Source organism: Littorina saxatilis, linkage group LG16 (assembly GCF_037325665.1).
Source record: "Littorina saxatilis isolate snail1 linkage group LG16, US_GU_Lsax_2.0, whole genome shotgun sequence".
NCBI lineage: Eukaryota > Metazoa > Mollusca > Gastropoda > Littorinimorpha > Littorinidae > Littorina > Littorina saxatilis.
The window spans coordinates 37,389,711-37,415,237 of NC_090260.1; the positions used below are offsets into that span (position 1 = coordinate 37,389,711).

General features: G+C 39.6%; 1 protein-coding gene and 2 long non-coding RNA genes across 5 annotated transcripts; 1 reads left to right on the top strand and 2 right to left on the bottom strand.

Annotated features, from left to right (window-relative positions):
- Nucleotides 1–518: 518 nt before the first annotated feature.
- LOC138950990 (uncharacterized) lies at nucleotides 519–1,620 on the bottom strand. The gene is made up of 2 exons (XR_011450907.1): nucleotides 1,167–1,620; nucleotides 519–938 (listed from the first exon to the last, which is right to left on the bottom strand). It is a non-coding gene; the product is annotated as an uncharacterized lncRNA (long non-coding RNA).
- An 80-nt stretch (nucleotides 1,621–1,700) lies between these two features.
- On the bottom strand, nucleotides 1,701–6,452 carry LOC138950989 (uncharacterized). Its single transcript, XM_070322697.1, has 3 exons — nucleotides 6,224–6,452; nucleotides 5,046–5,180; nucleotides 1,701–1,835 (listed from the first exon to the last, which is right to left on the bottom strand). The coding sequence occupies exons 1-3, from the start codon at nucleotides 6,323–6,325 to the stop codon at nucleotides 1,770–1,772; spliced, it is 303 nt and encodes a 100-aa protein (XP_070178798.1). The 5' UTR covers nucleotides 6,326–6,452; the 3' UTR covers nucleotides 1,701–1,769.
- A 10,032-nt stretch (nucleotides 6,453–16,484) lies between these two features.
- On the top strand, nucleotides 16,485–24,013 carry LOC138950991 (uncharacterized). Of its 3 annotated transcripts, XR_011450908.1 has the most exons (7): nucleotides 16,485–16,591; nucleotides 17,403–17,482; nucleotides 18,041–18,184; nucleotides 18,569–18,643; nucleotides 20,197–20,272; nucleotides 21,332–21,407; nucleotides 23,544–24,013. It is a non-coding gene; the product is annotated as an uncharacterized lncRNA (long non-coding RNA). The 3 variants fall into 3 exon arrangements; XR_011450910.1 differs by lacking the exon at nucleotides 20,197–20,272; XR_011450909.1 differs by lacking the exons at nucleotides 18,041–18,184; nucleotides 18,569–18,643 and having other exon boundaries at nucleotides 23,544–24,011.
- Nucleotides 24,014–25,527: the final 1,514 nt, after the last annotated feature.

Below are 25,527 nucleotides of genomic sequence, written 5' to 3' on the forward strand. Positions count from 1 at the left end.
ATCTACAGATAGATGAAAGTGATCTAACTTTCACTTTCCAGTTGTTGTTTTTTTCCTCGGGAGTTACGTTTTGTTTTTACCTTCAGTAAGGTTGTGTTATTTAGTTTACCTTCATTAAGGATGTGATCTACAGTGAGTTTTTACCCATACTACACTATAGTTTTCCTTTAAATAAATACACAAATAAACATATACTAATTACTTAACTAATGAATGATCAATGAATACACACAAACCACACAAGACAATTTCTTCACATGTATCTAAACGAAATAGCCTATCCCGGACGAGGCAACCAATATGTCACAATCCGATGGGAGGATTTTCACGTGTCCGGCTCTTTCAAGATTGAATCTCGAATTTTGTTAATGTTGTCTAGGGTATGATTATTTGGCGGCTGTTCGCTTTTATAGTTAGTGATATGCGTGGTTTCTTTTAACTTAATTGAACGATAGACAGACTCAAAAGTATCGACAGAAAGAATAAACACTGGAAGCAACTGGACGAACACAACTACAATGAGTGAAAAACGGCTTTAATTTTGGTTACTCATCTTCATGCATCGACGTACTCGGCACTACAGGTCAAGGATCAGGTGTGAGAGGTTTGATCTTGCCGAAATGAGCGACTGTAAGCTCTCGGAGTGTTTATACACGGCGTCGGTGATGAAGATGATGTCTTTAAAGTTTAATGTCTTGACGATGAGTTCAACGGTGATGATGATGTCCTTGATGATGTGACGAACGATGTTGAGGATGCCCTTGATGTCTTCGACGATGAGGTGAATGACGATGATGATGCCCTGGATATCTCGGCGATGGGGTGAACGGTGATATCAGTTCTTTAACACGGTTCCATCTCTCTCTCAGTTGGCGTCCGATTCATCTCCAGCTTGCATCTACACGAGCGTCTAACCAGCATCTAAACAGCATCTAAACCTGTCGATCAAAGTGAAAACAACATGTTATCATCAGCTTTATGAGCCTAACATCTATCTAATCATTCTGACCGTTACTTACAAACAATGGAATTTTGGATTTCGTCCAACTGCTTCGCCTTTGAAACACACAAAACAGATGAACGTAGGGATGAAAATGTGCCGTTCTACTTCTGAAATGAAGAACGATATTATTATTTCCCTTTTTCCTACTTTAGCAGTTTCTTACCTGCATAATTCAGGTTTGTGATGAAATATAACTCCCGAGAAAAAAAACTTGAATTGTTCTCCAAAATGGAACGAGAATCAACTGATCTTGGTGAATGGACTCAAAGTAAAACTCTACGCTACGAATATAGGCCTTCGCACGTGTCTCAAAACAATTCAATAAAACAACTCTTCCATACATCTTTTAACGCGAAGTACAAAAGACAAATATCTCAAGTCTTTATTGATAGAAATCATCGTATGAATTTGCAAATCTAATAATCTTTCATACGGTGTAGGCGTAGAGATCTATCATAACCATTTCCAACCTCGTGTTTTCCTCTGTGTCATTCTTCCTTTTTGACGTCACGCTTTTGACGTCATCTCTCTTTACGGCGTTCCGTCTCGCAAGGAAATGACTTAAGGGTGTCACCCATGGAAATAAAATCCAATGTTACTATAATGCGTAACATCCATAACTGTTCGAGATTTTGTCAATCAAACATTGCAGAATGTTTTCGCGTTTCTTTTGTTGCTCGGTATATGTTGCTATTAATATGAACGGAGCTCTGGTAAACCCCATCTTCAAAGTTCACACACGAAAGTCCGATAACAAAAACACCCTTCAGAGTTGGGAGGATTCCAGGCCCTTGGTCTTTGGTTTAGTTTTCAACTCGCTGTCCGGAACATCCTGTTCGAAATAAAAGTGAGTTTTAGTACATGATGCATTTCCAACTCTTAACAGGTTTGTGTTAAACGTTTGTACTTAATTGATAACACTGAAGTGTAAATCTTAACTAATAGTGGACTTCTTCTTGCTGTCAGCAGATCTCCAACAATCGCAGTTACAGGTAAACTATTGTACATTTTTGATTCCAGAACGGGCATAGGTCACATAACAGAGAACAAATACGTCACGTCCAATTCGCTCTCACCTTCCCAACACACAATGACACTCGCATGCACGCACATGCACACACGACTGAATGTAAAAAGTAATCCCTCTTGAAGCAGGAGTCTGCCCCTAAGAACAAAAAGTAGAATTAAAATAGGTCTTTCGCAAGGATTTCATTAGCGCGTGGCCACTCTGGAAAATGGCACTCTACAAATTGTTTATATAAGGTAAGCAGTAAACCGTACTGCTAATGTGGCGAGGCCTTGAGCACGCCCGTTTTCCTTAACTCGTTCTTAACCCAAGTGAACCCAGGGAAAACACCTTGTCAACAATCACTGGAAGCCCAAGATCCCTGTCGCAATTAATCGTGAACTCCGATACAAAGAAAAGGGTGTCATATTGAATGCACCCTCTAGTAATCCGTTTGTAAAGAAACTAAGTTGTGTTGGTTTGATCTAAATAATGAATTATAAGGAAATCATTTATTATGTAATGTATTCTATATTATAGAATGCATTCTATAACGTCCCGAACTGCCTTCTATGATAAAATGCATTCTATAACACAAAATACCAAAATGCTTTTTATGATAGAATGCGTTCTTTAACGTCCTGAAATGCATTATAATTTATATGCATAATGTCCCGAAACTACAACAGGCCAGCCCCGCAAAGGAAAGCAGAACTACACACACACACACACACACACACACACACAGCCACACACACGCACAGAGAGAGAGAGAGAGAGAGAGAGAGAGAGAGAGAGAGAGAGAGAGAGAGAGAGAGAGAGAGAGAGACAGACAGACAGACAGACAGACAGACAGAGAGAGAGAGATAGAGAGACAGAGAGACAGAGACAGAGACAGAGAGAGAGAGAGAGAGAGAGAGAGAGAGAGAGAGAGAGAGAGAGAGAGAGAGAGAGAGAGAGAGAGAGAGAGAGAGAGAGAGAGAGAGAGCTGTGTGTGAGAGTGTTTGTAGATCTGCTTTCGAAGCAGGGACCATACCGAGCTGGCCTGTAGAAGTTTTGGGGCGCTTTATGGAATGCATTCTATCATAAGAATGCATTGTTGGACGTTATAGAATGCATTCTATCATAGAATACATTTCTGGGCAAATGACAAGTATGATTGAATGCATTCTATATTATACAATGTCTCCTATTTTATAGAATGCATTGTATAAATATAGAATGTGTTCTATGATATGGAATGCATTCTTTAATATAAAATGCATTCTAATTTCTATCATAATTTTCTAAAATATTTCATTATTTAGATCAAACTAACAAAAACTGAATTTCTTTACAAACGGATCGCTTTTAACTCACGTGATCTCAAGCTAAACCTACGTGAACCGAAGGAAAATCCCTTGTCAGCGACCATTGGAGGCCAGCGATCACTGTCAAAACCAATCATACACTCCGATAAGAATATTTTCAAAAGAAAAGGGTGTTATATTGAATGCACCCTGCATACACTGTTAGCGGCAATGGCAGATCCAAGCGGATCAGCAGCGTGTTGTCTGTTGGCCATGCTTTGACTAAAGCTGGCCTCAGTGTTTACGGCACTACTCTACCATAACGACTGGAAATTCTGAGTAGACTTAGTTCAGGAAAACATTTTATCATTGCAGGCCTCAGCACTCACTGAACTTAAAAATATGTATATTTTTTCCACCTTTTAAGGAGAAGACTGTAAATTAAATAAGGCAGCATTCTGAAAATGTAACTGCGCTGTATCCCACAGAAAGCTTAAACTTACAATGGTGCATCCACAATTTTTCGTCGCATTACTGTTAGCTCCATCTCCAGAAAGTGAACTGCCTCAGCCAAGCAGTATGGTTCCTGCACACACAAGATGCATGTTAAGAAATCAAACACTAATTTACTGAAGTTCCACATCGTAGCAACACTGACAAGCGTTCTCATTCTCATACTTTTGTTTATTGTGAAACTGTGTATCAACATTTAGATTTATGTCAAATGTGGAAGGAGAGGGGGCTGGCTGGCTGTGTGTGTGTGTGTGTGTGTGTGTGTGTGTGTGTGTGTGTGTGTACCCATGTTTCCACAGGTTTGGTTGCCTAAATCACCATAAGGCAACCATCCACACGTGGATGGCAACCTAAACTCTGGATGGCAACCTAATTGTGTGGATGGTCGCTTTATTTAACACCGTTAAATTGACTTTTTTGACGGAAAGAATGTCATAACAATGTTCAAAATGACATTCTTTCCGTCCTCTGTGGATGGTCGCTTCATTTAACACCGTTAAATTGACTTTTTTGACGGAAAGAATGTCATAACAATGTTCAAAATGACATTCTTTCCGTCCTCTATAGGCGACGAAATAGGTCAAATTTTGTGCATTTTTTAGAGCAAAATTCTTCGATGCCGGAGCGAGTACTGCACCCAGTGCTGTTGTAGTGCAAGTGCACTAGAAAGGCACTGCACCCAGTGCCGCCTCTTAGGTAACCATCCACACTTTAGGTGTGTGTGTGCGCGTGTGTGTGTCCATATATGAGTTTGGCGACTGCCTGGTGTGTTTTGCACGGAGATATTAATTTTGAAACAGAGTATTTCAGCAAATAGTATAATCAATGATTCCGCAACCGCCGGCACAATTGGCCTAGTGGTAAGGCGTCCGCCCGGTGATCGGGAGGTCGTGGCTTCGAAGCCGGGTCATACCTAAAACTTTAAAATTGGCAATCTAGTGGCTGCTCCGCCTGGCGTCTGGCATTATCATGATATGGGGTTAGTGCTAGGACTGGTTGGTCCGGTGTCAGAATAATGTGACTGGGTGAGACATGTCACATGAAGTCTGTGCTGCGACTTCTGTCTTGTGTGTGGCGCACGTTATAAATATGTCAAAGCAGCACCGCCCTGATATGGCCCTCCATGGTCGGCTGGGCGTTGAGCAAATAAACAAACAAAACTTATCAGATCAATTTGAAAGTCAATATTTCTCTGCAAAACTACACACTATATGCAAATGCAGGACATGCATACCTTGGTAAACACGTCTGGGTTGATCTCCTTCAGTGCCTCCTGTTCATCCTTAGTGCAATTCAGACGAAATGTGCGCAGGTTACGCCCACATCGATTCGCCACATGGCACATCAGCTCAAACGGCTTCCCAGTTCCCTGAAAATGTGATAGATCTGTGAAATCAAATATACAACCAAGCATGCATAGAATTATTCTAAATTGCGCACACAAGCAACCTGGCCACGATTATGATGAATGTTTTTCATTAATGTATGCTGTTTTTAGCCTACCGCTTCACTTTATCTAGCGTGCAGATCGTACATCTATGATCTAACCAAAGGAAGAAGAAGAATCCGAAAATCTGCCAATGTATTGCTCTGACCACATGCGGAAGGCATCGTTCACTGGACCACCATTATAATTATAAGGAACCCCTGGACATACACACGTGTATAACAATTGCTTTGACCACAAGCGGAAGGTATCGTTCACTGGACCACCATTATCATTATAAGGAACCCCTGGACATACACGTATAACAATTGCTCTGACCACGGGCGGAAGGTATCGTTCACTGGACCACCACTATAATTATAAGGAACCCCTGGACATACACGTATAACAATTGCTCTGACCACAGGCGGAAGGTATCGTTCACTGGACCACCATTATCATTATAAGGAACCCCTGGACATACACGTATAACAATTGCTCTGACCACAAGCGGAAGGTATCGTTCACTGGACCACCATTTTCATTATAAGGAACCCCTGGACATACACGTATAACAATTGCTCTGACCACAGGCGGAAGGTATCGTTCACTGGACCACCATTATCATTATAAGGAACCCCTGGACATACACGTATAACAATTGCTCTGACCACAGGCGGAAGGTATCGTTCACTGGACCACCATTAACATTATAAGGAACCCCTGGACATACACGTATAACAATAACACAAAACCAAGCACATCAACCAGAATAAAAAAGCAACATCAAATTCAAATAGCAGAGTTTGTTTACCAACGCAGAGTTAATGTAAAAGGTCCACTGATCAGCTGAAACCGTTGTGACAGCAAAATTAGAGAAATTGTCTTCAAACGTCCATTGATACAAGTAACAGTAACATGTTACAACAAAAATACGAGTGACTAAGCTTAGATGAATTGATACAAAATCTCAGCAAGCAACTTACAGATAACAATCGGAAATCCTGAGCAAAACCAACGCAGCGACAACGCAGACAGGCCCACAGATCTAAAAGTGTCAACGTTCTTTTTTGGTCCAGCTGAAGCATGATGGGACAATTAGTAACATTATTAAATTGTACAAATAAAAATGCTAATACTTACCGCTTATTAGATGTCTCAGATGAAATAAACGTTTGATGAAAAAATATAAGCACAACACGATTAAAAACAAAAACAAACAAGTGGCGTAAGGCGAAAATACAACATTTAGTCAAGTAGCTGTCGAACTCACAAAATGAAACTGAACGCAATGCCATTTTTCAGCAAGACCGTATACTCGTAGCATCGTCAGTCCACCGCTCATGGCAAAGGCAGTGAAATTGACAAGAAGAGCGGGGTAGTAGTTGCGCTAAGAAGGATAGCACGCTTTTCTGTACCTCTCTTTGTTTTAACTTTCTGAGCGTGTTTTTAATCCAAACATATCATATCTATATGTTTTTGGAATCAGGAACCGACAAGGAATAAGATGAAAGCGTTTTTAAATTGATTTCGACAAATTAATTTTGATAATAATTTTGTTATATTTAATTTTCGGAGCTTGTTTTTAATCCGAATATAACATATTTATATGTTTTTGGAATCAGAAAATGATGGAAAATAAGATGAACGTAAATTTGGATCGTTTTATAATTTTTTTTATTTTTTTTTACAATTTTCAGATTTTTAATGACCAAAGTCATTAATTAATTTTTAAGCCACCAAGCTGAAATGCAATACCGAAGTCCGGGCTTCGTCGAAGATTACTTGACCAAAATTTCAACCAATTTGGTTGAAAAATGAGGGCGTGACAGTGCCGCCTCAACTTTCACGAAAAGCCGGATATGACGTCATCAAAGACATTTATCAAAAAAATGAAAAAAACGCATGGGGATTTCATACCCAGGAACTCTCATGTCAAATTTCATAAAGATCGGTCCAGTAGTTTAGTCTGAATCGCTCTACACACAAACACAGACAGACAGACAGACAGACATACAGACACACATACACCACGACCCTCGTTTCGATTCCCCCTCTATGTTAAAACATTTAGTCAAAACTTGACTAAATGTAAAAAACGTCCCGCAGCGGTCTAGGGGGTATATATATACTCTAAGCGTCGCTAGATCCCGAAGAGTCTCCATAGCTCAATCGGTAGAGCGCTGACATGGCGAAGGTCTCGGGTTCGAATCTGCTCATGGCCCAAACATTTTTTAATGTATTATTTTATTCGGATCATGACTAAAAGACGAAGTGGAACACTTGTGGAACACTTGTTGAACACGTGTGTTCACCTGGTGTTCCACTGTGCAAAAAAGTGTTTACCATGTGTTCCAAAAGTGTTCAGGTAGCAGAAGATGCTTCAGGATAACAAAAGTGTAAAAATGTGTTCACCCTAACACTTTAAGTGTTCACCCTAAACACTTTAAGTGTTCACCCTAAACACTTTCAGTGTTCTCAAAGTGTTATAAAATTTAGAGTGTGGGGAGAGGGATTAACCTTGCCTTTATGGGGAGAGGGATTAACCTTGCCTTTATGGGGAGAGGGATTAACCTTGCCTTTATGGGGAGAGGGATTAACCTTGCCTTTATGGGGAGAGGGATTAACCTTGCCTTTATGGGGAGAGGGATTAACCTTGCCTTTATGGGGAGAGGGATTAACCTTGCCTTTATGGGGACACATCAATCAACACGTGCTCCTTCCCCACGTGTTTCAGACACACCCCTCGCTAGTGATTAGAATGTTTGTTCCCCTACACAGCAAGGGTATTCACTCTTTCTCAACCAGTCTGAGTATCTTCTTTCTTTCTGTCTCAGTCACACACACCACCACTACTTGCTACAAAACTGCAAAAGCACCATGGTGCCTTGGCTTGTTGTGAATGATGTGGTGGCAGACATTCATTGACGAATTAACAATTTGCAACTGTGAGCAGGCTGAGGCATTGCAGTAACCCCTCCAACTCCAACTTTTGTCTGCTCGCAAAGTCTTGCGGCGCTCCCAGTCTTGCTGCGAGTCCTTTTGATCACGATTTTTGCCAAAATAAAACGAGCTGACTGACTCTGCTGCATGTCTATCGGTCAATTGACGGATTGAGACCCATGTGTGTCGGTCTTTTCCGAATTTAACATGGCAAAAGACAGATGACCGACGCCCAAGCCAATCCCTGAAAGTGTGATTAAAACATTCAGTCAATCTGTGAGACTCACGGGTCACACAGACACAGTTGCTTCCTCTCTGCTTGGTCGGCAACAAAAGCCTGATAAAGAAACTACTAGCATATGAAAATAGAACTCAAGACAGCCAGGATGAGCTTGACCGCAAAAGAACATTGTAAATATTGATGGTAGTAAAAACAAAATACCCAGTTAGTCAGTTAGTACAAACGAAACTAAACCCGCACACACAAACAAAACAAAAAAACCACAAAATAACAAGAAAAGTCAACAGTGCCCTGCCTGTTGGCCACCAGTGAGTTCTCTGGTGTCACCCTCTGGCCACGTTGAGGCCGGACATGGGACTTGAGACGGGCCAAACATTACCCTTCCCCCCAAAGCATAACCTGTGAACGTGCAGAAAGTCAGACTCTTGAGCAACTTCATCCAAAGCACCAAGTATTACACATTGAACAATATGTGCGATTTTGGAAAATGTGTGTGTGTGTGTGTGTGTGTGTGTGTGTGTGTGTGTGTGTGTGTGTGTGTGTGTGTGTGTGTGTGTGGGTCTGTGTGAGTGATGGTGTGTGTGTTGGTATGTGTGTGTTAGAGAGAGAGAGAGAGAGAGAGAGAGAGAGAGAGAGAGAGAGAGAGAGAGAGAGAGAGAGAGAGAGATAACTCATAAAGTTTAATCGCCAAAACATAATAGTTCATTGCGATGGGGAGGTTGGAGAAGGGGGAGACATTCTCTCTCTCTCTCTCTCTCTCTCTCTCTCTCTCTCTCTCTCTCTCTCTCTCTCTCTCTCTCTCTTTCTCTCTCTCTATCTCTCTCTCTCCCTCTCGCTCTCTCTCTCTCCCTCTCTCTCTCTCTCTCTCTTACACACACATACCAACACACACACCAGCACTCACACACACACCGATACACACCGACACACACGCACACACACACACACACCCACACTTGCTTTATTATTTACTGCTGTTTGTTACAATATTGCACTTCGTCCTAATGTCAACAACATCAAACACTGTTCTCCGTATAGGGCATGTAAATATTTATCATTTAGTCAACAAAGTACATGATGTCTGTGTATTGCTAAACCAGCAACCAGAGCTGGTACAACTCTTCGGTGTAAGTAAAACGCGTCTATATTCGCGTATATTAGACAGCCTTGTTAACATTCCGAATTATTCGGTTTTACGACGGGACAATGCACGAGTAGGCCAAACAGGCATCGCTCTTTATGTTCATCAGTCCATTGCTGGCATTGTCAAACGTAGAACCGATCTTGAAGATGACAATGTTGAATGTTTGTGGTTGGAACTGAAACAGGACAAATCCTCTCCCTTGCTTATTGGCTGTCTGTATCGTAACCCTGCTGAAACGTCAAGGTGGATTGATGATTTTGTTTCTATGATGGACAGAGTGAAGGCTCGTGACGAGAATGTTGTATTGCTTGGCGATTTTAACATTAACCTACTCAGGCCTCAAACAACTTGGTGCTCAACCACTGCTCTCTTTGGTCTTCATCAGCTAATCGAAACCCCTACAAGAGAAACAAATACTTCATCAACCCTGATTGATCATATCTATACTGATAGTAAGAATATCGTTGCAAATGCGCAAGTAGTGCATTCCAGTTTTAGTGACCATCATTCTGTTTTTTGCTCGGTTTCTCTTAGATTGCCAAAATCACGTCATAAAGGCCACACAACAATCGAATACAGAAGTTTCAAGTATTTTGATGAATCTGCCTTTTTCTTTGACCTTAACCAAGCCCCATTTTATAGCGTATTCAATTGCAGTGACGCAGAGGGTGCTTGCAATGTTTTTCACGATATTTTGTGTTCTATAATTGATAAACACGCACCACTACGTCAGCATAGAGTGAAACATCCCCAGCTTCCCCCTTGGTTAACCTCAGACATTATCGAGGCTATGGCGATGCGTGATCATTTCAAAGAGCGCAACATGAAAACAGAGTATAAACTGCAAAAAAATAAAGTTTTGGACACAGTGAGACAAGCAAAGACAGAATATTTTAATAAACTAATATCTGAAAAAAAGGATACAGCTACAATCTGGCGAGCAGTGAATAAAATTCTTGATAAATCTAGGAAGGGATCAACCAATTATCATTCACAAATATCTCCAAATGATTTTAACAAACACTTAATTTCGCTAGCAGACAACCTAAAATCTTGTCTCAATCAGAATGATTCCCTTGATACGGATGATTGTCTTGAAAAATTAAAAACATTCTGTGGACAAAAGTTGAATCAAACTGACACGTTTTCTATTCCTCCAATCTCAGTGCACGAGGTAGGAAAACTGATAGAACAAATGGCGAATAAGAAGTCAATGGGTCCAGACAAGATTCCAGTTGTTACATTGTTGATTCCCTAACTTATGTTTATAACCTGAGCGTACACCAAAACGTGTTCCCTTCTATTTTAAAGTGTGCAAAGGTATTACCACTTCCAAAAAATAAGGATCTTACAGACCCAAACAACTTTAGACCTATTTCCCTCTTACCTGTTTTATCTAAACCCTTAGAAAAGCACATACAAAAACATTTACTGGCATATATGGAACAAATGAATCTGTTTCATCCTTTTAAGTCTGGATTCCGCTCTAAGCATTCCTGCCACACCGCCTTTAGCTCTTTATGCGAGACTTGGCTCTCAGCAATAAACAAAGCAGAAATAACGGGAGCTTTGTTTCTGGACTTTAAGAAAGCCTTTGACCTAGTAGATCACTCACTTCTACTAAAGAAATAGGGGGTAAAAAATCAAGGGTCTGCCAAACCCGGCAAATGCAGTAGGCAGCCCAGAGAACCCTAAGTACCTCTCCCAAAGATGGTACTTTTCGGCAATATTTACAGTTTCAAATTGTTAGGATAACTTCTTTGTGATTTTATAGAGGTGTTCTGGGGAAACTGAAAGGTAGCCTCGTCAGGGGACAACTATTCAAACCCATATCCTCATCATTTTGTTTCTCGATTGAGAATAATCATTTATAGATGACTATTGTTCATTTCCCTTGTTAGGGTGTACTTGCATGTACTGGTGGTTTATTTACCATATGTCCTCAGTGACTGAGGCTTACTGGTGTTGGAGGGATATTTTGTTTTCCCTTATGGTATCCTGAAACTGGTCTCCAAGCTCATGTATTCTGGCAGTAGAACCGTTCATTGCTGGGTTGAACTCAGTGGTCCCTTTAAGGAAGGGTACACACCGGTCCTTCTCGATTGCGAGAATAAGCGATTGCTTTGCAGTGGTGAGACTCATTCTGCATTTGAAGGTTTCTTGCAGTTTGTCCAAGATGGGGATCACCCTTTCTTTGGCTGGTTTTAGGTTAACCTGTATGGCTTGTAGTTGATTCTGTCTGTTTTAATAGACAATCTCGTCAGAGTTGTTCTGCGATCTTATTGGTGGGGCCAGGTTTCGCCCGTGGGTTGGCTGGTTTGTGTAGATGCGGGATAAGCGTGTGTCAATCAACGCTCCGGTGGCTGGGCGTAGCGTCTTTGATACGTGTAGTGGGGCTCTATTGGCGTGGTGGGCGGAGTTGCCGTGGGGGGGGGGGGGGGGTGATGGTTGGGCGCGAAATTGTGTCCCTCTCTCCGTTGCGGCTGAGTGGTTGTGTTGCGTGTCGAGTCGATTCATTCGTGTTATCAGCAATATAGATCAGTAAAAAACCGATGGGCTGCTTTTACCTTCACCGTTTGTTGGTGTAACATTTATGTTTGTTCGTAGCTTTATTCATTCTCTCCGTGATTTCTGTGACTGTTGTTATGTCAGAGGGGTATGTCTTTTTGTTGTTTTTGTCATCTTTACGTATGACTATGTCTTGATTGTCAGATAGCTCTTTGAGGGCTTTCCTTTCATCTTCAGAGAGGTTGGATTGTAGAGATTTTATTCCATTCTGGTATTGAAGATGTACTCTTCGATTGTTTCGTTGCCTAGTGGGGGGTTCCAATTGGATTTTGTGTAGAACGGAGGTATTTCCGTGTTGGAGGTGTTTTCACGGAAGTGAAGTTTGCATCGAATGTTTCGTGCAAGTTTGCAGAAATCTGCAGAGATTTGTTTTCTCATGGTTGGTTTGTTGGTTTTTGGCGTTGGTATGAATTTGAGGCCTTTTGCTAAGCCCAGATATTGTCCATCCGAGAGTGGCCCATTTGACAGGTTGATCACGAATTGTTTGGCTCGTGTCAGGTTGTTGTTGAATTTCTTTTCTTTCTCATTGGAAAGTCTGGTTTGTTTCCTCCTTTTGATGCGGAGTTTTGTTTTGGAGTGTCTGCCTATGATTTGGGAGAGAGCCGTATAGTGACAAATGCACTTTGACCACGGATAGTGGGGTGGTATCGCGTGTCCCTTTGGTACGGGAAAGTGAGGGGATGAGCAGACCGTTGAGATAGTGTTCAGTTGGGTTTTTTAATTAGTGCCAATGTGCAGATATAACAGTTGGGGAAGAGGCTTAGGAATGTGCAGGCCTCAGTCTCTTCGTTTCCTTTCCCGGCCCGTCCCTTGATTGGGTTTGAGGGAAGGCAAATGCCGGAAATACCTTGTGCTGTAGGAATTAGCTGTAGCGTATCCGCGTGTGTGACTTGATACCCTTATTGCTGCGGTGTCACAGTTGAAACGGATGTATCCCGTCTGTTATGGTTGATATTTGGGGAATAGTGTGGAATTTGTTACCTCTTAGTCTGGTTAGAGGCACATAGTTTAGGTGTGTGCCGGAAATGCCCTGGCACTGGAAGGATTAGTTGTATCGTTTAAGCGTCTGTTGATAGAGACCGATCTATTTACGGTTTGATAACTGGGGATTAATTGTAAAGTTGTATCATTTTCCCTAATTCGAAGCAAGCACTTTATGAGGAAATTTCTCTCTCACAGGTACAAGTTCAAGGTTTAGGAGAGGCACAACTTTCTGTTTGATAGCTGGGGATTAGGTGCAGTGTTGTATCTTTTTCCCTGATTCGAAGCAAACACTTTATGAGGAAATTTCTCTCTCACGGGTGTAAGTTCAAGGTTTAGGTAAGGCACAACTTTCTGTTTGATAACTGGGGATTAATTGTAGAGTTGTTCATTTTCCCTAATTCGAAGCAAACACTTTATGAGGAAATTTCTCTCTCACGGGTGTAAGTTCAAGGTTTAGGAAAGGCACAACTTTCTGTTTGATGACAGGGGATTAATTGTAGAGTTGTATCATTTTCCCTAATTCGAAGCAAACACTTTATGAGGAAATTTCTCTCTCGCGGGTGTAAGTTCAAGGTTTAGGTAAGGCACAACTTTCTGTTTGATGACAGGGGATCACTTGTAGAGTTGTATCATTTTCCCTAATTCGAAGCAAACACTTTATGAGGAAATTTCTCTCTCACGGGTGTAAGTTCAAGGTTTAGGTAAGGCACAACTTTCTGTTTGATAGCTGGGGATTAGGTGCAGTGTTGTATCTTTTTCCCTAGTTCGAATCAAACACTTTATGAGGAAATTTCTCTCTCACGGGTGAAAGTTCAAGGTTTAGGAAAGGCACAACTTTCTGTTTAATAGCTGGGGATTAATTGTAGAGTTGTTCATTTTCCCTAATTCGAAGCAAACACTTTATGAGGAAATTTCTCTCTCACGGGTGTAAGTTCAAGGTTTAGGTGAGGCACAACTTTCTGTTTGATAGCTGGGGATCAATTGTAGAGTTGTATCATTTTCCCTAATTCGAAGCAAACACTTTATGAGGAAATTTCTCTCTCACGGGTGTAAGTTCAAGGTTTAGGTAAGGCACAACTTTCTGTTTGATAACTGGGGATTAATTGTAGAGTTGTTCATTTTCCCTAATTCGAAGCAAACACTTTATGAGGAAATTTCTCTCTCACGGGTGTAAGTTCAAGGTTTAGGAAAGGCACAACTTTCTGTTTGATAACTGGGGATTAATTGTAGAGTTGTTCATTTTCCCTAATTCGAAGCAAACACTTTATGAGGACATTTCTCTCTCACGGGTGTAAGTTCAAGGTTTAGGTAAGGCACAACTTTCTGTTTGATAACTGGGGATTAATTGTAGAGTTGTTCATTTTCCCTAATTCGAAGCAAACACTTTATGAGGAAATTTCTCTCTCACGGGTGTAAGTTCAAGGTTTAGGCAAAGCACAATTAACTTCCTGTTGAGATGGTAGTTGTAGTTGGTGTTGGTTTTGTTGATGGTGGGGTTTGTAGAGATTATAATCGTTCTCGAGTTCGAGTTGTTGTTGTTGAAATGTTCGTAGTAGTTGTGCGAGACTTGGCTCTCAGCAATAAACAAAGCAGAAATAACGGGAGCTTTGCTTCTGGACTTTAAGAAAGCCTTTGACCTAGTAGATCACTCACTTCTACTAAAAAAATTAAAGTGCTATTTAAAAAGACGACTCCGCCTGTGCCTTTTTTTAATCGTATCTTTCAAAACGGAAACAGTATGTATCCATTAACTGTAAAACTTCGTCAAACGAGTTTGTCAGGAGTGGTGTCCCTCAAGGGTCTGTATTAGGACCTATCTTGTTCTGTATCTATATAAATGATTTACCCCTTCATGTGTGCGATGAAAAAGTTAGATGTGAGTTCTTTGCGGATGACTATTCTGTCCACACCAGTCAAAAATCTTTAGAATCCGTCAACTCTTCTCTTCAAACAAGTGTGGATGAAATCACTAAGTGGTGCGTTTCTAATGCAATGATCATTCATCCGATTAAAACAAAGAGTATGGTGATAACCACGAGACAAAAACACCAATTAAGTCCTTTACAATTACAACTGTCAGTTGGTTCAACTCAAGTGCAGCAACCCAGGTAGCAAAAGATCTGGAAATCATCTGCGGGACAGATGCCAGTTGCCACATATTGTACATATGTCAGAAATCGTATGGATACCACATGGTTACAATTTGTCATTTCTCACATGATCTGACCATGACCAGCGGCATATCATAGCCAGCTGGATTCTTGCTGGCGCGGTCAGCTACTCTACTTTTTAAAGCTGAATTATTATAAAGCTTTTGTTTGTGAACAATTATGGTATTTATTTTGCGAATTATTGTATATTAATTACAAAAATGACAATTGAAAAATCTGAATTTGGGACAAAGTATTGTATGCCATTTTTGTTGTTGAGTGCGTCTAAACCCTCCAAATAAGGTTTTGAGTGTGTGTAAAAAAAAAATTTATAATAAAGGTTTTTTTGCAATTTGTTTGTGTCATTTGTTATTTTGCAAAAAAATGTATGTGATAACTTGTTGCAATCAGCCGAAGTTTGCTGTCTGAGTTTGACTATATTTTATAAGGCGAGCGTCCCCAGCCACCATGATCCTGCATGCAGGTTTTTTTTTCTTTTTCATGCTGGAATGCGTGACACCTTCGCTATTCGCGCCTTACATTTTGCCAATTTTTACGCAGAAGTTGTTGCAGTCCAAACGATTTCTCCACGCTTATTTGAAAAGGTGATTGCAATCTTTGTTTTCCTAATTTAATATCTGTATCTGTCTGTTACGCTGCACTTGTAGAACAAGTCATCCAGGTGTCTGGCATTGTTGCAGCGGAATACCGTGCATTTATGTTTGTTCTTTATAAAAACAATTCTTTTTATGTTTATTTTTTTTACCTGTATTTAATTTTGACATTTTAACATAAAAATTAGTTATTCTTCTTGGTGACATTTTTTTTATTTAGAATTTTAATTGCATTTATAACCTTTATTCGGTTATTTTTAAATTTATTTTTTACACAGTTTGGGTTCAAAGAATACATTTTATTTTTTTAAACAAATATTTTTATTTTATATATTGGATTTTTATTAAATTTTTATCATAAAATTTGTTCTCAGTCTTTTTATTTTTTTAATTTGATAAAATAAATCTAAAAACAAAGAGACTGCCAACTTTCAATTAAAAAAAATATTGGTTAAAAAAAAGTTGCTGAAGTTTTGTTTTTTGGTCAACTGAGCATTTAGACTACACTCATAATGTTTAGTTCAGTGAGCCATTTGTTTTAAGGGAGACAATAACAACTGCAAAGAGCAATATCTTTCAGTTATTTCCCTTGTTAATTAATGATCTCGATCATTTCCGGTTGGCGCAATGGAGTAGAATGCCACATGTTGTGGCGTTTTTCACCCTTTTATCTTCCTGCCTTGTATTTTGAGTTGCTTATTGGATGTAAGGTAATCCTTGTCTTTCATTCTAAAATGAAGATTGATTGTCTAACGAAGTACTAAGTGAATTAACTGATGGAACAATTTGATTTCGAATTTGATGACTGATGCCGGGATTGGTAGGGCTCGGACACTACAGTCGCATTCTCGATTTTATTTTTATTTTTTTGCCTTGAAGAACACTGTTCTATTCATCCAAGGTTGTTTTTTTCTGAACGAGGTGTGAGTCAACTAACTTTCCCAAAAACATGATGTTGATTGATGTTGTGGTTTGGTTTTTAGAATAGAAGTTGTAAAATTAAAACAGTAACAGTGAAAATGCTCCGATTCGCCGGTCGATCACATGCACACACAAATCGGGGAGGTTGCTAAATTACAACACATGTCTTAGTTTACCCGTTCGCTTCAAATATAATCGTTTGAAACATTGTTCACAAGTAGACGAGACTCTGCTTTTCATTATTCATGATATTGATAGTGATTGAATAATATATTTTATTCGCGAGCTGATCTACATTACACACGATGTAAAATTCAACCAACCCGATTTTTGTTTAAGTAAACAAATGTATGTAACCTGCGAATTGGATGGTAGTGTTTTACATTCTCATTTAACATTTATCAGCTTCCTGTCTGTTGGTAAACTTCTGGTTTCTAATCTACTGATTATACATGTATTCCAATTTTGTTTTCATTGATGAACAAGTGTGGACTTTTTAAAGATTTGTTTCTGTCTTCATTTAAAAAAATGTCATCCATCAAATGACATGTAAATTGCATCTTCATCAAGTGTTAACTATTTCTGTGATATGTGTTCAAGGTGGCGGTAATGAACAGCTTTGGTCAGTTCAAACATACTCTGATCTGAACTACAAACAGGACCTTGCGTATTGAGTCAATGTAAGTAACCATTCATATCGCTCTGCCTCATAAATCAATAACCGTTCAACTTCAAGATTTCTCTCTCTTCCAACCTCAATTTTTTTTCTCTTTGGTGAGTCAGGTTGTGACTTTTGTTTACATGGCAGACTTTGTACCAACTTTCCCCCTACTTTGAAACAATTTTAGTCATGGCCAAATCAAATCTAAAGTGCTACCCTTGTGATGTAAACTACTAAACAGCGCAAACTGTCAAACTTGTTTTAAGCAACGATTCTTGTCAGACTTTGTAGGCCAGTGCAGCTATTGGAGCTACCTCCTAATGCGACAAAAGCAGTTTGGCTATTGTTTGACTCTATAGCTAACCAATCAGTTAGCGGCGATAAGAAAAGTCAGCGGAATATCTTTTTTATTCCACGGCCAAGTGCTGCAGCTTTTGTAGTCGCTGCTAAGTGTTACCTTAATTGTTTCTAAATTATATTATACATTCCAATTTTGTTTTTGTTGTGAGTGTGACTTTGAGGCTTGTGAATGATGAATCATTGTGTTCCTAATTAATTTCAAGGATTTATTTTTCAGAAAGCCATGAGTATGCAGACAGTGTGTTTGAACTTGAAGAAAGCTGAGATGGACAGTGACCTCAGCCCTCAACAGACAACATCGCCACAGACGCCGCTAACGCAGACTGTGGTTTCGCTACTGCGGCCAGGTGAAGATGTACAGGTATATCTCAATAGCAACAGATGCATCGTTGACAGCGACACATTTGTCAGGGTCTTTTTGTTTTATGAATTTGGCTTATTTTGTCTTTTATTCTTTGGTAGAACCTTTTTAAAGTAATAAAAGCAGATGTGTCCATTTTTTTTTTTTACTGGTTTAGGGAAACAAATGCACTGTTTTCAGTAAAGAAGAAAAACCGGGTGGTATGTTGATGATTGCTTTATTTTTTTATTTTCAAATTACCCAAGCATGTGTGTTTTTTATTGATGAACAAGTGTGGACTTTTTAAAGATTTTTTTCTGTCTTCATTTAAAAAAAGAATGTCATCCATCAAATGTAAATTGCATCTTCATCAAATGTTAACTATTTCTGTGATATTTGTTCAAGGTGGCGGTAATGAACCGCTTCAGTCAGGTCAAACATACTCTGAACTACAAACAAGACCTAGCTTATTGAGTCCAGGTAAGTAACCATTCATATCACTCTGCCTCATAAATCAATAACTGTTCAACCTCAAGATTTCTCTCTCGCCCAACCTCATTTTTTTTATTTTCTCTTTGGTGAGTCAGGTTGTGACTTTTGTTTACATGGCAGACTTTGTACCAACTATCCCCCTACTTTAAAACAGTTTTAGTCAGTGTCAAATCAAATAAAAAGTGCTACCCTTGTGTTGTAAACAGCGCAAACTATCAAACGACGATAAGCGATTATTGTTATAAGCGACAATTCTTGTCAGACTTTGAAGGCCAGTGCAGCTATTGGAGCTACCTCCTAATGCAACAAAAGCAGTTTGGCTATAGTTTGACTATACAGGGCCTAGCATTGTAAGCCGTTCGGCGTACTTTACGCCGAAATAACATCTCCAGTACGCGGAACTCGATTTGGTGTACGCCGAAATGCAAAAACCTGTTATTCCCAAACGGTAAACCCAAACAGTCCCAGCTTTCGTTTTGTGCGCCGTTCGGTTCAATTCTCAATCGGTTTGACAGTTTGCTTGAGCACGCATTTCTTCTGGCATCGCGCGAGCATGTGCCGGTGTTTTGTTGCTCTAGACTGTATCGAAGCAACATTGTTGAACGTGGTCAGCCATTCAGTGACAAAGAATCCAGGTATTCCTGGAAGTGGGAATGGCTGGATTTTGTTCCGAAGGCAATTCAGAAGAAGTAATGTGCCGATATGGACTATGGCATAATTTAGTTGCTCAATCTTCTTTAGGGGGGTGGGGGGGGGGGGGTCATTTTAGGAGAAAATAAAAACTCCAACAAATCTTCAAATTCAGGGGGCGGCCCCCAGACCCCCGCCTTTGTAAGCTGAACACACTTTATCCAATGCTAGGCCCTGACTATAGCTAACCAATCAGTAAGCGGCTATAAGAAAAGTCAGCGGAATATCTTTTTTATTCCATGGCCAAGTCCAGCAGTTTTTGGAGTCGCTGCTAAGTCTTACCTTAATTGTTTCTGACTTGCTGGATCCGTTCACATAGCTGACTTTTTGCCAGCAACCCAGGAGATATTTTTAAACAACTAAGTTGGGGAAAAGTTGTTTGCTCGTCTGCCATGTGAACAGCACTTAAATGTTTTCTGATGATCTAAAAGCGAAAATCTATAGGCAGGGGTATAGTTTTGTGTCAGTGTGATTATTCATTAATTTATTGCAACTCCTTTCAGTGCAGTTACTGAGTGACTGTCAGCTCGCTTCTACCCTTTTTACCTTTTTTTCTTTGTGTGTGTGAGAGTTATGCCCAGTAAGTTGAGAAAACAAAATAGATCAGTCTCTATGAACCTGAACTGTCAAATTCTCTCAAAGATTTTATTTATAACAAAAAATATTCATCAAATGTAAAAGAATGTAGTGTCCCCCAGCCATACTCATAGTAATAGGCTCAATTTTCTCAGTTTTATTATTCAGAGGATTTATTTTTAGTTCTGTAACCTGAATGGGTTTTTTTGGTAAGAGTTTTTTGCAATTGCATATGTCTTCATCAAGCATTAATTATTTCTGTGATATCTTTTCAGGGTGGCAGTAATGAACAGCTTTGGTCAGGTCAAACATACTCTGAACTACAAACAAGACCTTGCTTTTTGAGTTGAGGTAAGTAACCATTCATATATCACTTAGCCATATCAATCAATAACTGTTCAACTTCAAGATTTCTCTCTCTCTCAACCTCAATTTTTTCTTTTTTCTTTGGTGAATCAGGTTGTGACTTAAGTTTTGTTGACATAGCAGACTTTGTACCAACTTTCCCCCTACTTTGAAACAATTTTAGTCAGCGCCAAATCATAACCTTTGTGGTTGAAAACGACGTTAAACACCAAATAAAGAAAGAAAGCACCAAATCAAATCAAAATTGCTGCCCTTGTGAACAGCAAAAACGCTCAAACTTGTTTGAAGCGACGATTCTTGTCCGACTTTGAATAACAGTGCAGCTATCGGAGCTACCTCTTAATGCAGTAAGAGCAGTTTGGCGATAGTTTTGCTATAGCTTACCAATCAGTAAGCGGCGATAAGAAAAGTCTGCGGAATATCTTTGTTATTCCACGGCCAAGTCCAGCAGTTTTTGGAGTCGCTGCTAAGTCTTACCTTAATTGTTTCTAAATTGCTGGAGCCGTTCACATGGCTGACTTTTTGCCGACAACCCAGGAGATATTTTCAAACGACTTCATGTCGGGGGAAAGTTGTTTGCTCGTCTGTCATGTGAACAGCACTTAAATGTTTTCAGATCTGAAAATCTAGGCAGGGATATAGTTTTGTGTCGGTGTGATTATTCATCAATTTATTTCAACTCCTTTCAGTGCAGTTTTTGAGTGACTGTCAGCTCGCTCCTACCCTTTTCACCTTTTTTTCTTTGTGTGTGTGTGTGAGAGTTATGCCCAGTAATTTGAGAAAACATAATAAACCAGTTTCTATGAACCTTAACTGTCAAAATCTCACAAAGATTTTATTCATTTAAAAAAAAAATATTTATGAAATGTAAAAGAATGTTGTGTCCCCCAGCCATACTCATAGTAATAGACTCAATTTTCTCAGTTTTATTATTCAGAGGATTTATTTTTAGTTCTGTAACCTGAATGGGGTTTTTTGGTAAGAATTTTTTGCAATTGCATATGTCTTCATCAAGCATTAATTATTTCTGTGATATCTTTTCAGGGTGGCAGTAATGAACAGCTTCGGTCAGGTCAAACATACTCTGAACTACAAACAAGACCTTGCTTTTTGAGTTGAGGTAAGTAACCATTCACATATCACTTAGCCTTAAAAATCAATAACTGTTCAACTTCAAGATTTCTCTCTCTCCCAACCTCAATTTTTTTTCTTTTTTCTTTGGTGAGTCAGGTTGTGACTTAAGTTTTGTTCACATGGCAGACTTTGTACCAACTTTCCCCCTACTTTGAAACAATTTTAGTCAGCGCCAAATCAAATCAAAATTGCTGCCCTTGTGAACAGCAAAAACGCTCAAACTTGTTTTAAGCGACGATTCTTGTCCGACTTTGAATACCAGTGCAGCTATCGGAGCTACCTCTTAATGCAGTAAGAGCAGTTTGGCGATAGTTTTGCTATAGCTAACCAATCAGTAAGCAGCAATAAGAAAAGTCTGCGGAATATCTTTGTTATTCCACGGCCAAGTCCAGCAGTTTTTGGAGTCGCTGCTAAGTCTTACCTTAATTGTTTCTAAATTGCTGGAGCCGTTCATATGGCTGACTTTTTGCCGACAACCCAGGAGGTATTTTCAAACGACTTCGAGTCGGGGGAAAGTTGTTTGCTCGTCTGTCATGTGTATAGCACTTAAATGTTTTCAGATGATCTGAAAATCTAGGCAGGGATATAGTTTTGTGTCGGTGTGATTATTCATCAATTTATTTCAACTCCTTGCAGTGCAGTTATTGAGTGACTGTCAGCTCACTCCTACCCTTTTCACCTTTTTTTCTTTGTGTGTGTGTGAGAGTTATGCCCAGTAATTTGAGAAAACATAATGGACCAGTCTCTATGAACCTTAACTGTCAAATTCTCTCAAAGATTTTATTCATTTCAAAAAAAAATAATTGATCAAATGTAAAAGAATGTAGTGTCCCCCAGCCATACTCATAGTAATAGGCTCAGTTTTCTCAGTTTTATTATTCAGAGGATTTATTTTTAGTTCTGTAACCTGAATGGGTATTTTTGGTAAGAGTTTTTTGCAATTGCATATGTCTTCATCAAGCATTAATTATTTCTGTGATATCTTTTCAGGGTGGCAGTAATGAACAGCTTCGGTCAGGTCAAACATACTCTGAACTACAAACAAGACCTTGCTTTTTGAGTCGAGGTAAGTAACCATTCATATATCACTTAGAGGGCTGTCACACATGCGACTGAGTCGCGCGATTTACCCTGTCACACAGCCGACTCAGTCGTAGAAAACAGCTACGACTCAGTCTCATGCGATTCCCTCGTAGCTTTGAGGTTTAGATCGAACATGTTCTATATTCCTGCGATCCAGTCGTCGGTCAATCGCAGGGGCAGAGCCAACAGAGCCAATCAGAACGCGTTGCTGCGGTCTTGACGCCGTGACGTAAAATAATGGCGGACTGTGGCGTACAGCGTCTCTTCGTCGATTCAAAACTTTTTTGAAGAACAGTTTTTTACTCAGATATAAAGGAGACGTTTTAGGCGTGTACAGCGGTCGGAAAACATTAATTGCAGCTGTCTGGGAACTTTATTTCTTGCAAAGGCGTAATGCTGAAAGGAATTTTTCAGAAAAGTAGAGCGACGTTCGAACATTTAGCAAAGCGCGTTTGCCGTGTTCACTATGACACGTCACTTCTGCCCCGCTCGCGTGGAGTTATCGTTCTCCAGTCGTTCGTCTATCGTTCATACGATTTTATGTGCGATCGGCCAAAGACTGAATCGCAACGAGTGAGTCGCCTGTATGACCGAGGCTTTAGCCTTATAAATCAATAACTGTTCAACTTCAAGATTTCTCTCTCTCCCAACCTCAATTTGTTATTTTCTCTTTGATGAGTCAGGTTGTGACTTAAGTTTTGTTCATTTAAGTCGGTGCCAAATCAGATCAAATTTGCTGCCCTTGTGAACAGTGCAAACGCTCAAACTTGTTTTAAGCGACGATTCTTGTCAGACTTTGAAGGCCTGTGCAGCTTTCGGGGCTATCTGAGCTACCTCCTAATGCGATAAGAGCAGTTTGACGTTAGTTTGGCTATTGCTAACCAATCAGTAAGCGCCGATAAAAAAAAAGTCTGCGAAAAATCTCTGTTAAAGAATGTAGTGTCGGAGAGTCATACAATTTTACACTGTCAAATGGTAAACATTTTCCTCTGACTACACTTCATTCCATCAGGTTCTATTTTTTCTCTTTTTTTTCCAGGTACCATGCCTCATGTAACAAAGTCTTGCAAGATGTCAGCCGATCAAGCTCACACATCTTCGTGATCAGGGATATCTGTTTCGGCACAGTCGGTGGTGCTAAACTCTGGCGATGGGGTAGAAGTTCTGTCCAAGACACCACCCCTGTGCATCATCCAGAAAGCTGAAGAGTGACAAACCTTGACCCACATTCAGAGTATAGAACTGATTATCTTAAGATAACATATGATCCTGACACCAAATTTTAAAGCAGATTAATTCTTCTCAATCCAGAACTTGTCTTTAAATCATACTGCAGAGATTACATTCCCAGTGCTGCGATGGTTATTCACCACGCACACTCAAGGTCCAACCCTGAAGTGATGCGATAGTCAGGGGTTCACTACAGAGCCTTTTTGGAGGAGAGTTGGGGGTACTTTTTTTGTTTTAGTTTTTTAAACTATACTTTAAAGACTTTTTCCCTTAATGTGTGTGTGTTTGGGTGACTTGGGAGCATTATTCCTGCTGTGACTTTGTTTCATTGATTCCTTACGGAGAAAAAATACAAGTTGGCTTATTATTATGATATTGAATATAAAGTATGATCTTCAGACTGTTGTTTTGTCTTTTGTTGTGAAAATGTGTGATTGAGTGTGTGTCTGTGAGGTTCGAAGTATCGGTCAAACATATGACGAAGACATGTCATTCATACAGTAAACATATGACATATAGCAAACAATATCATTTGTTTCATGGCAACCATGTAATTTGCATATGCCAATGTCATTTGTGATATGGCAAACACATGATTTTCATATGTCAGTGTCACTTGTAATGTGGTGTAAATGAGGTTTCCATATGACAATGTCACTTGTGATGTGGCAAACTAGTGGTTTTGACATGTCATTTACACCTAAAAACCATATGGTAGCCATTCCAAAACCATTTGCAATTTATCTATGACTGACATATGGTTTTACTATATGATTTCCACATGCCATGTCATATGTTTGTCATATGCCGGGCATATTACTCTGCTGCCTGGGAAGTTAGGGAACATAGATTATTGGGTGTTAACATTGATCAAGAGTTGAAATGGCAAACTCATTTGAGTAATATCTGCAAAATAGTATCAAAGAATTTGTACCTGTTATCAAAATTAAGGCATTACGCAGATTCTGAAGCACTCAAAATGTTCTATTACGACCACATAATGCCTCATATAAACTTCGCTTCAACACTTTGGGATAACTGCAGTGATGTTCATTTAAAAAGACTCAATTTCCTGCATCGCCGAGCTGCAAAACTGATTTGAATAGGTCCACGGATGATAAACTAAAGCTCCTGAATTTCCTCCCCTTGAAAGATCAGTTGACGTTAAACAAGGCTGTGTTCATGTATAACATTCTAAATGACGACTGTCCTAAATATTTGCAATCACATTTCAAACATGCCACAAAAAGATATGGGTCCCAAAAAATCATCCCTCCTATACCTCGAATAGACCTCTACAAATCGAGCTTAGCCTTCTCTGGAGCGTTTCTCTGGAACTCCTTCCCCCAACAGATAAGAAATGCAACTTCAGTGAAAATGTTTAAGAGACATTCACGTTCACACATCATTCGTGAATGAAATGTCTTGTTTGATGTATTTTGCTAAACATTTTGTACTAGTGTTAACGGCTGATCTGAACAACTTCATTCCCAAATGAAAGATATAACTATGTCAATGTAATTCTGTAATTTTTTAGTTCTCCTTATGTAATTCCGTAAATGCACATTGTGTTGCATTCCATACAATGTATTTCTGTATTTTATATGATTCAATCTATTTGTTGTACGTGCGTCCGTCTTTACGTGTTGTATAAAGGACAGGTTGAAAAATAGGCTTTGCCTAAAACCTTTATCCTTTTGTAATAAAGTTCTGAGTCTGAATAAAGTTCTCTCTCTCTCTCTCTCTCTCTCTCTCTCTCTCACACACACACACAGACACACACACACACACAC

Bases quoted from the DNA above. Each gene is read 5' to 3' on its own strand.
- LOC138950989 (XM_070322697.1), bottom strand. From the start codon at position 6,325: ATGCTTCAGCTGGACCAAAAAAGAACGTTGACACTTTTAGATCTGTGG. The intron at 5,181-6,223 runs GTAAGTTGCTTG...TCACATTTTCAG, and splicing joins AGGATTTCCGATTGTTATCT to GGAACTGGGAAGCCGTTTGA. The intron at 1,836-5,045 runs GTATGCATGTCC...TATTTCGAACAG, and splicing joins ACCCAGACGTGTTTACCAAG to GATGTTCCGGACAGCGAGTT.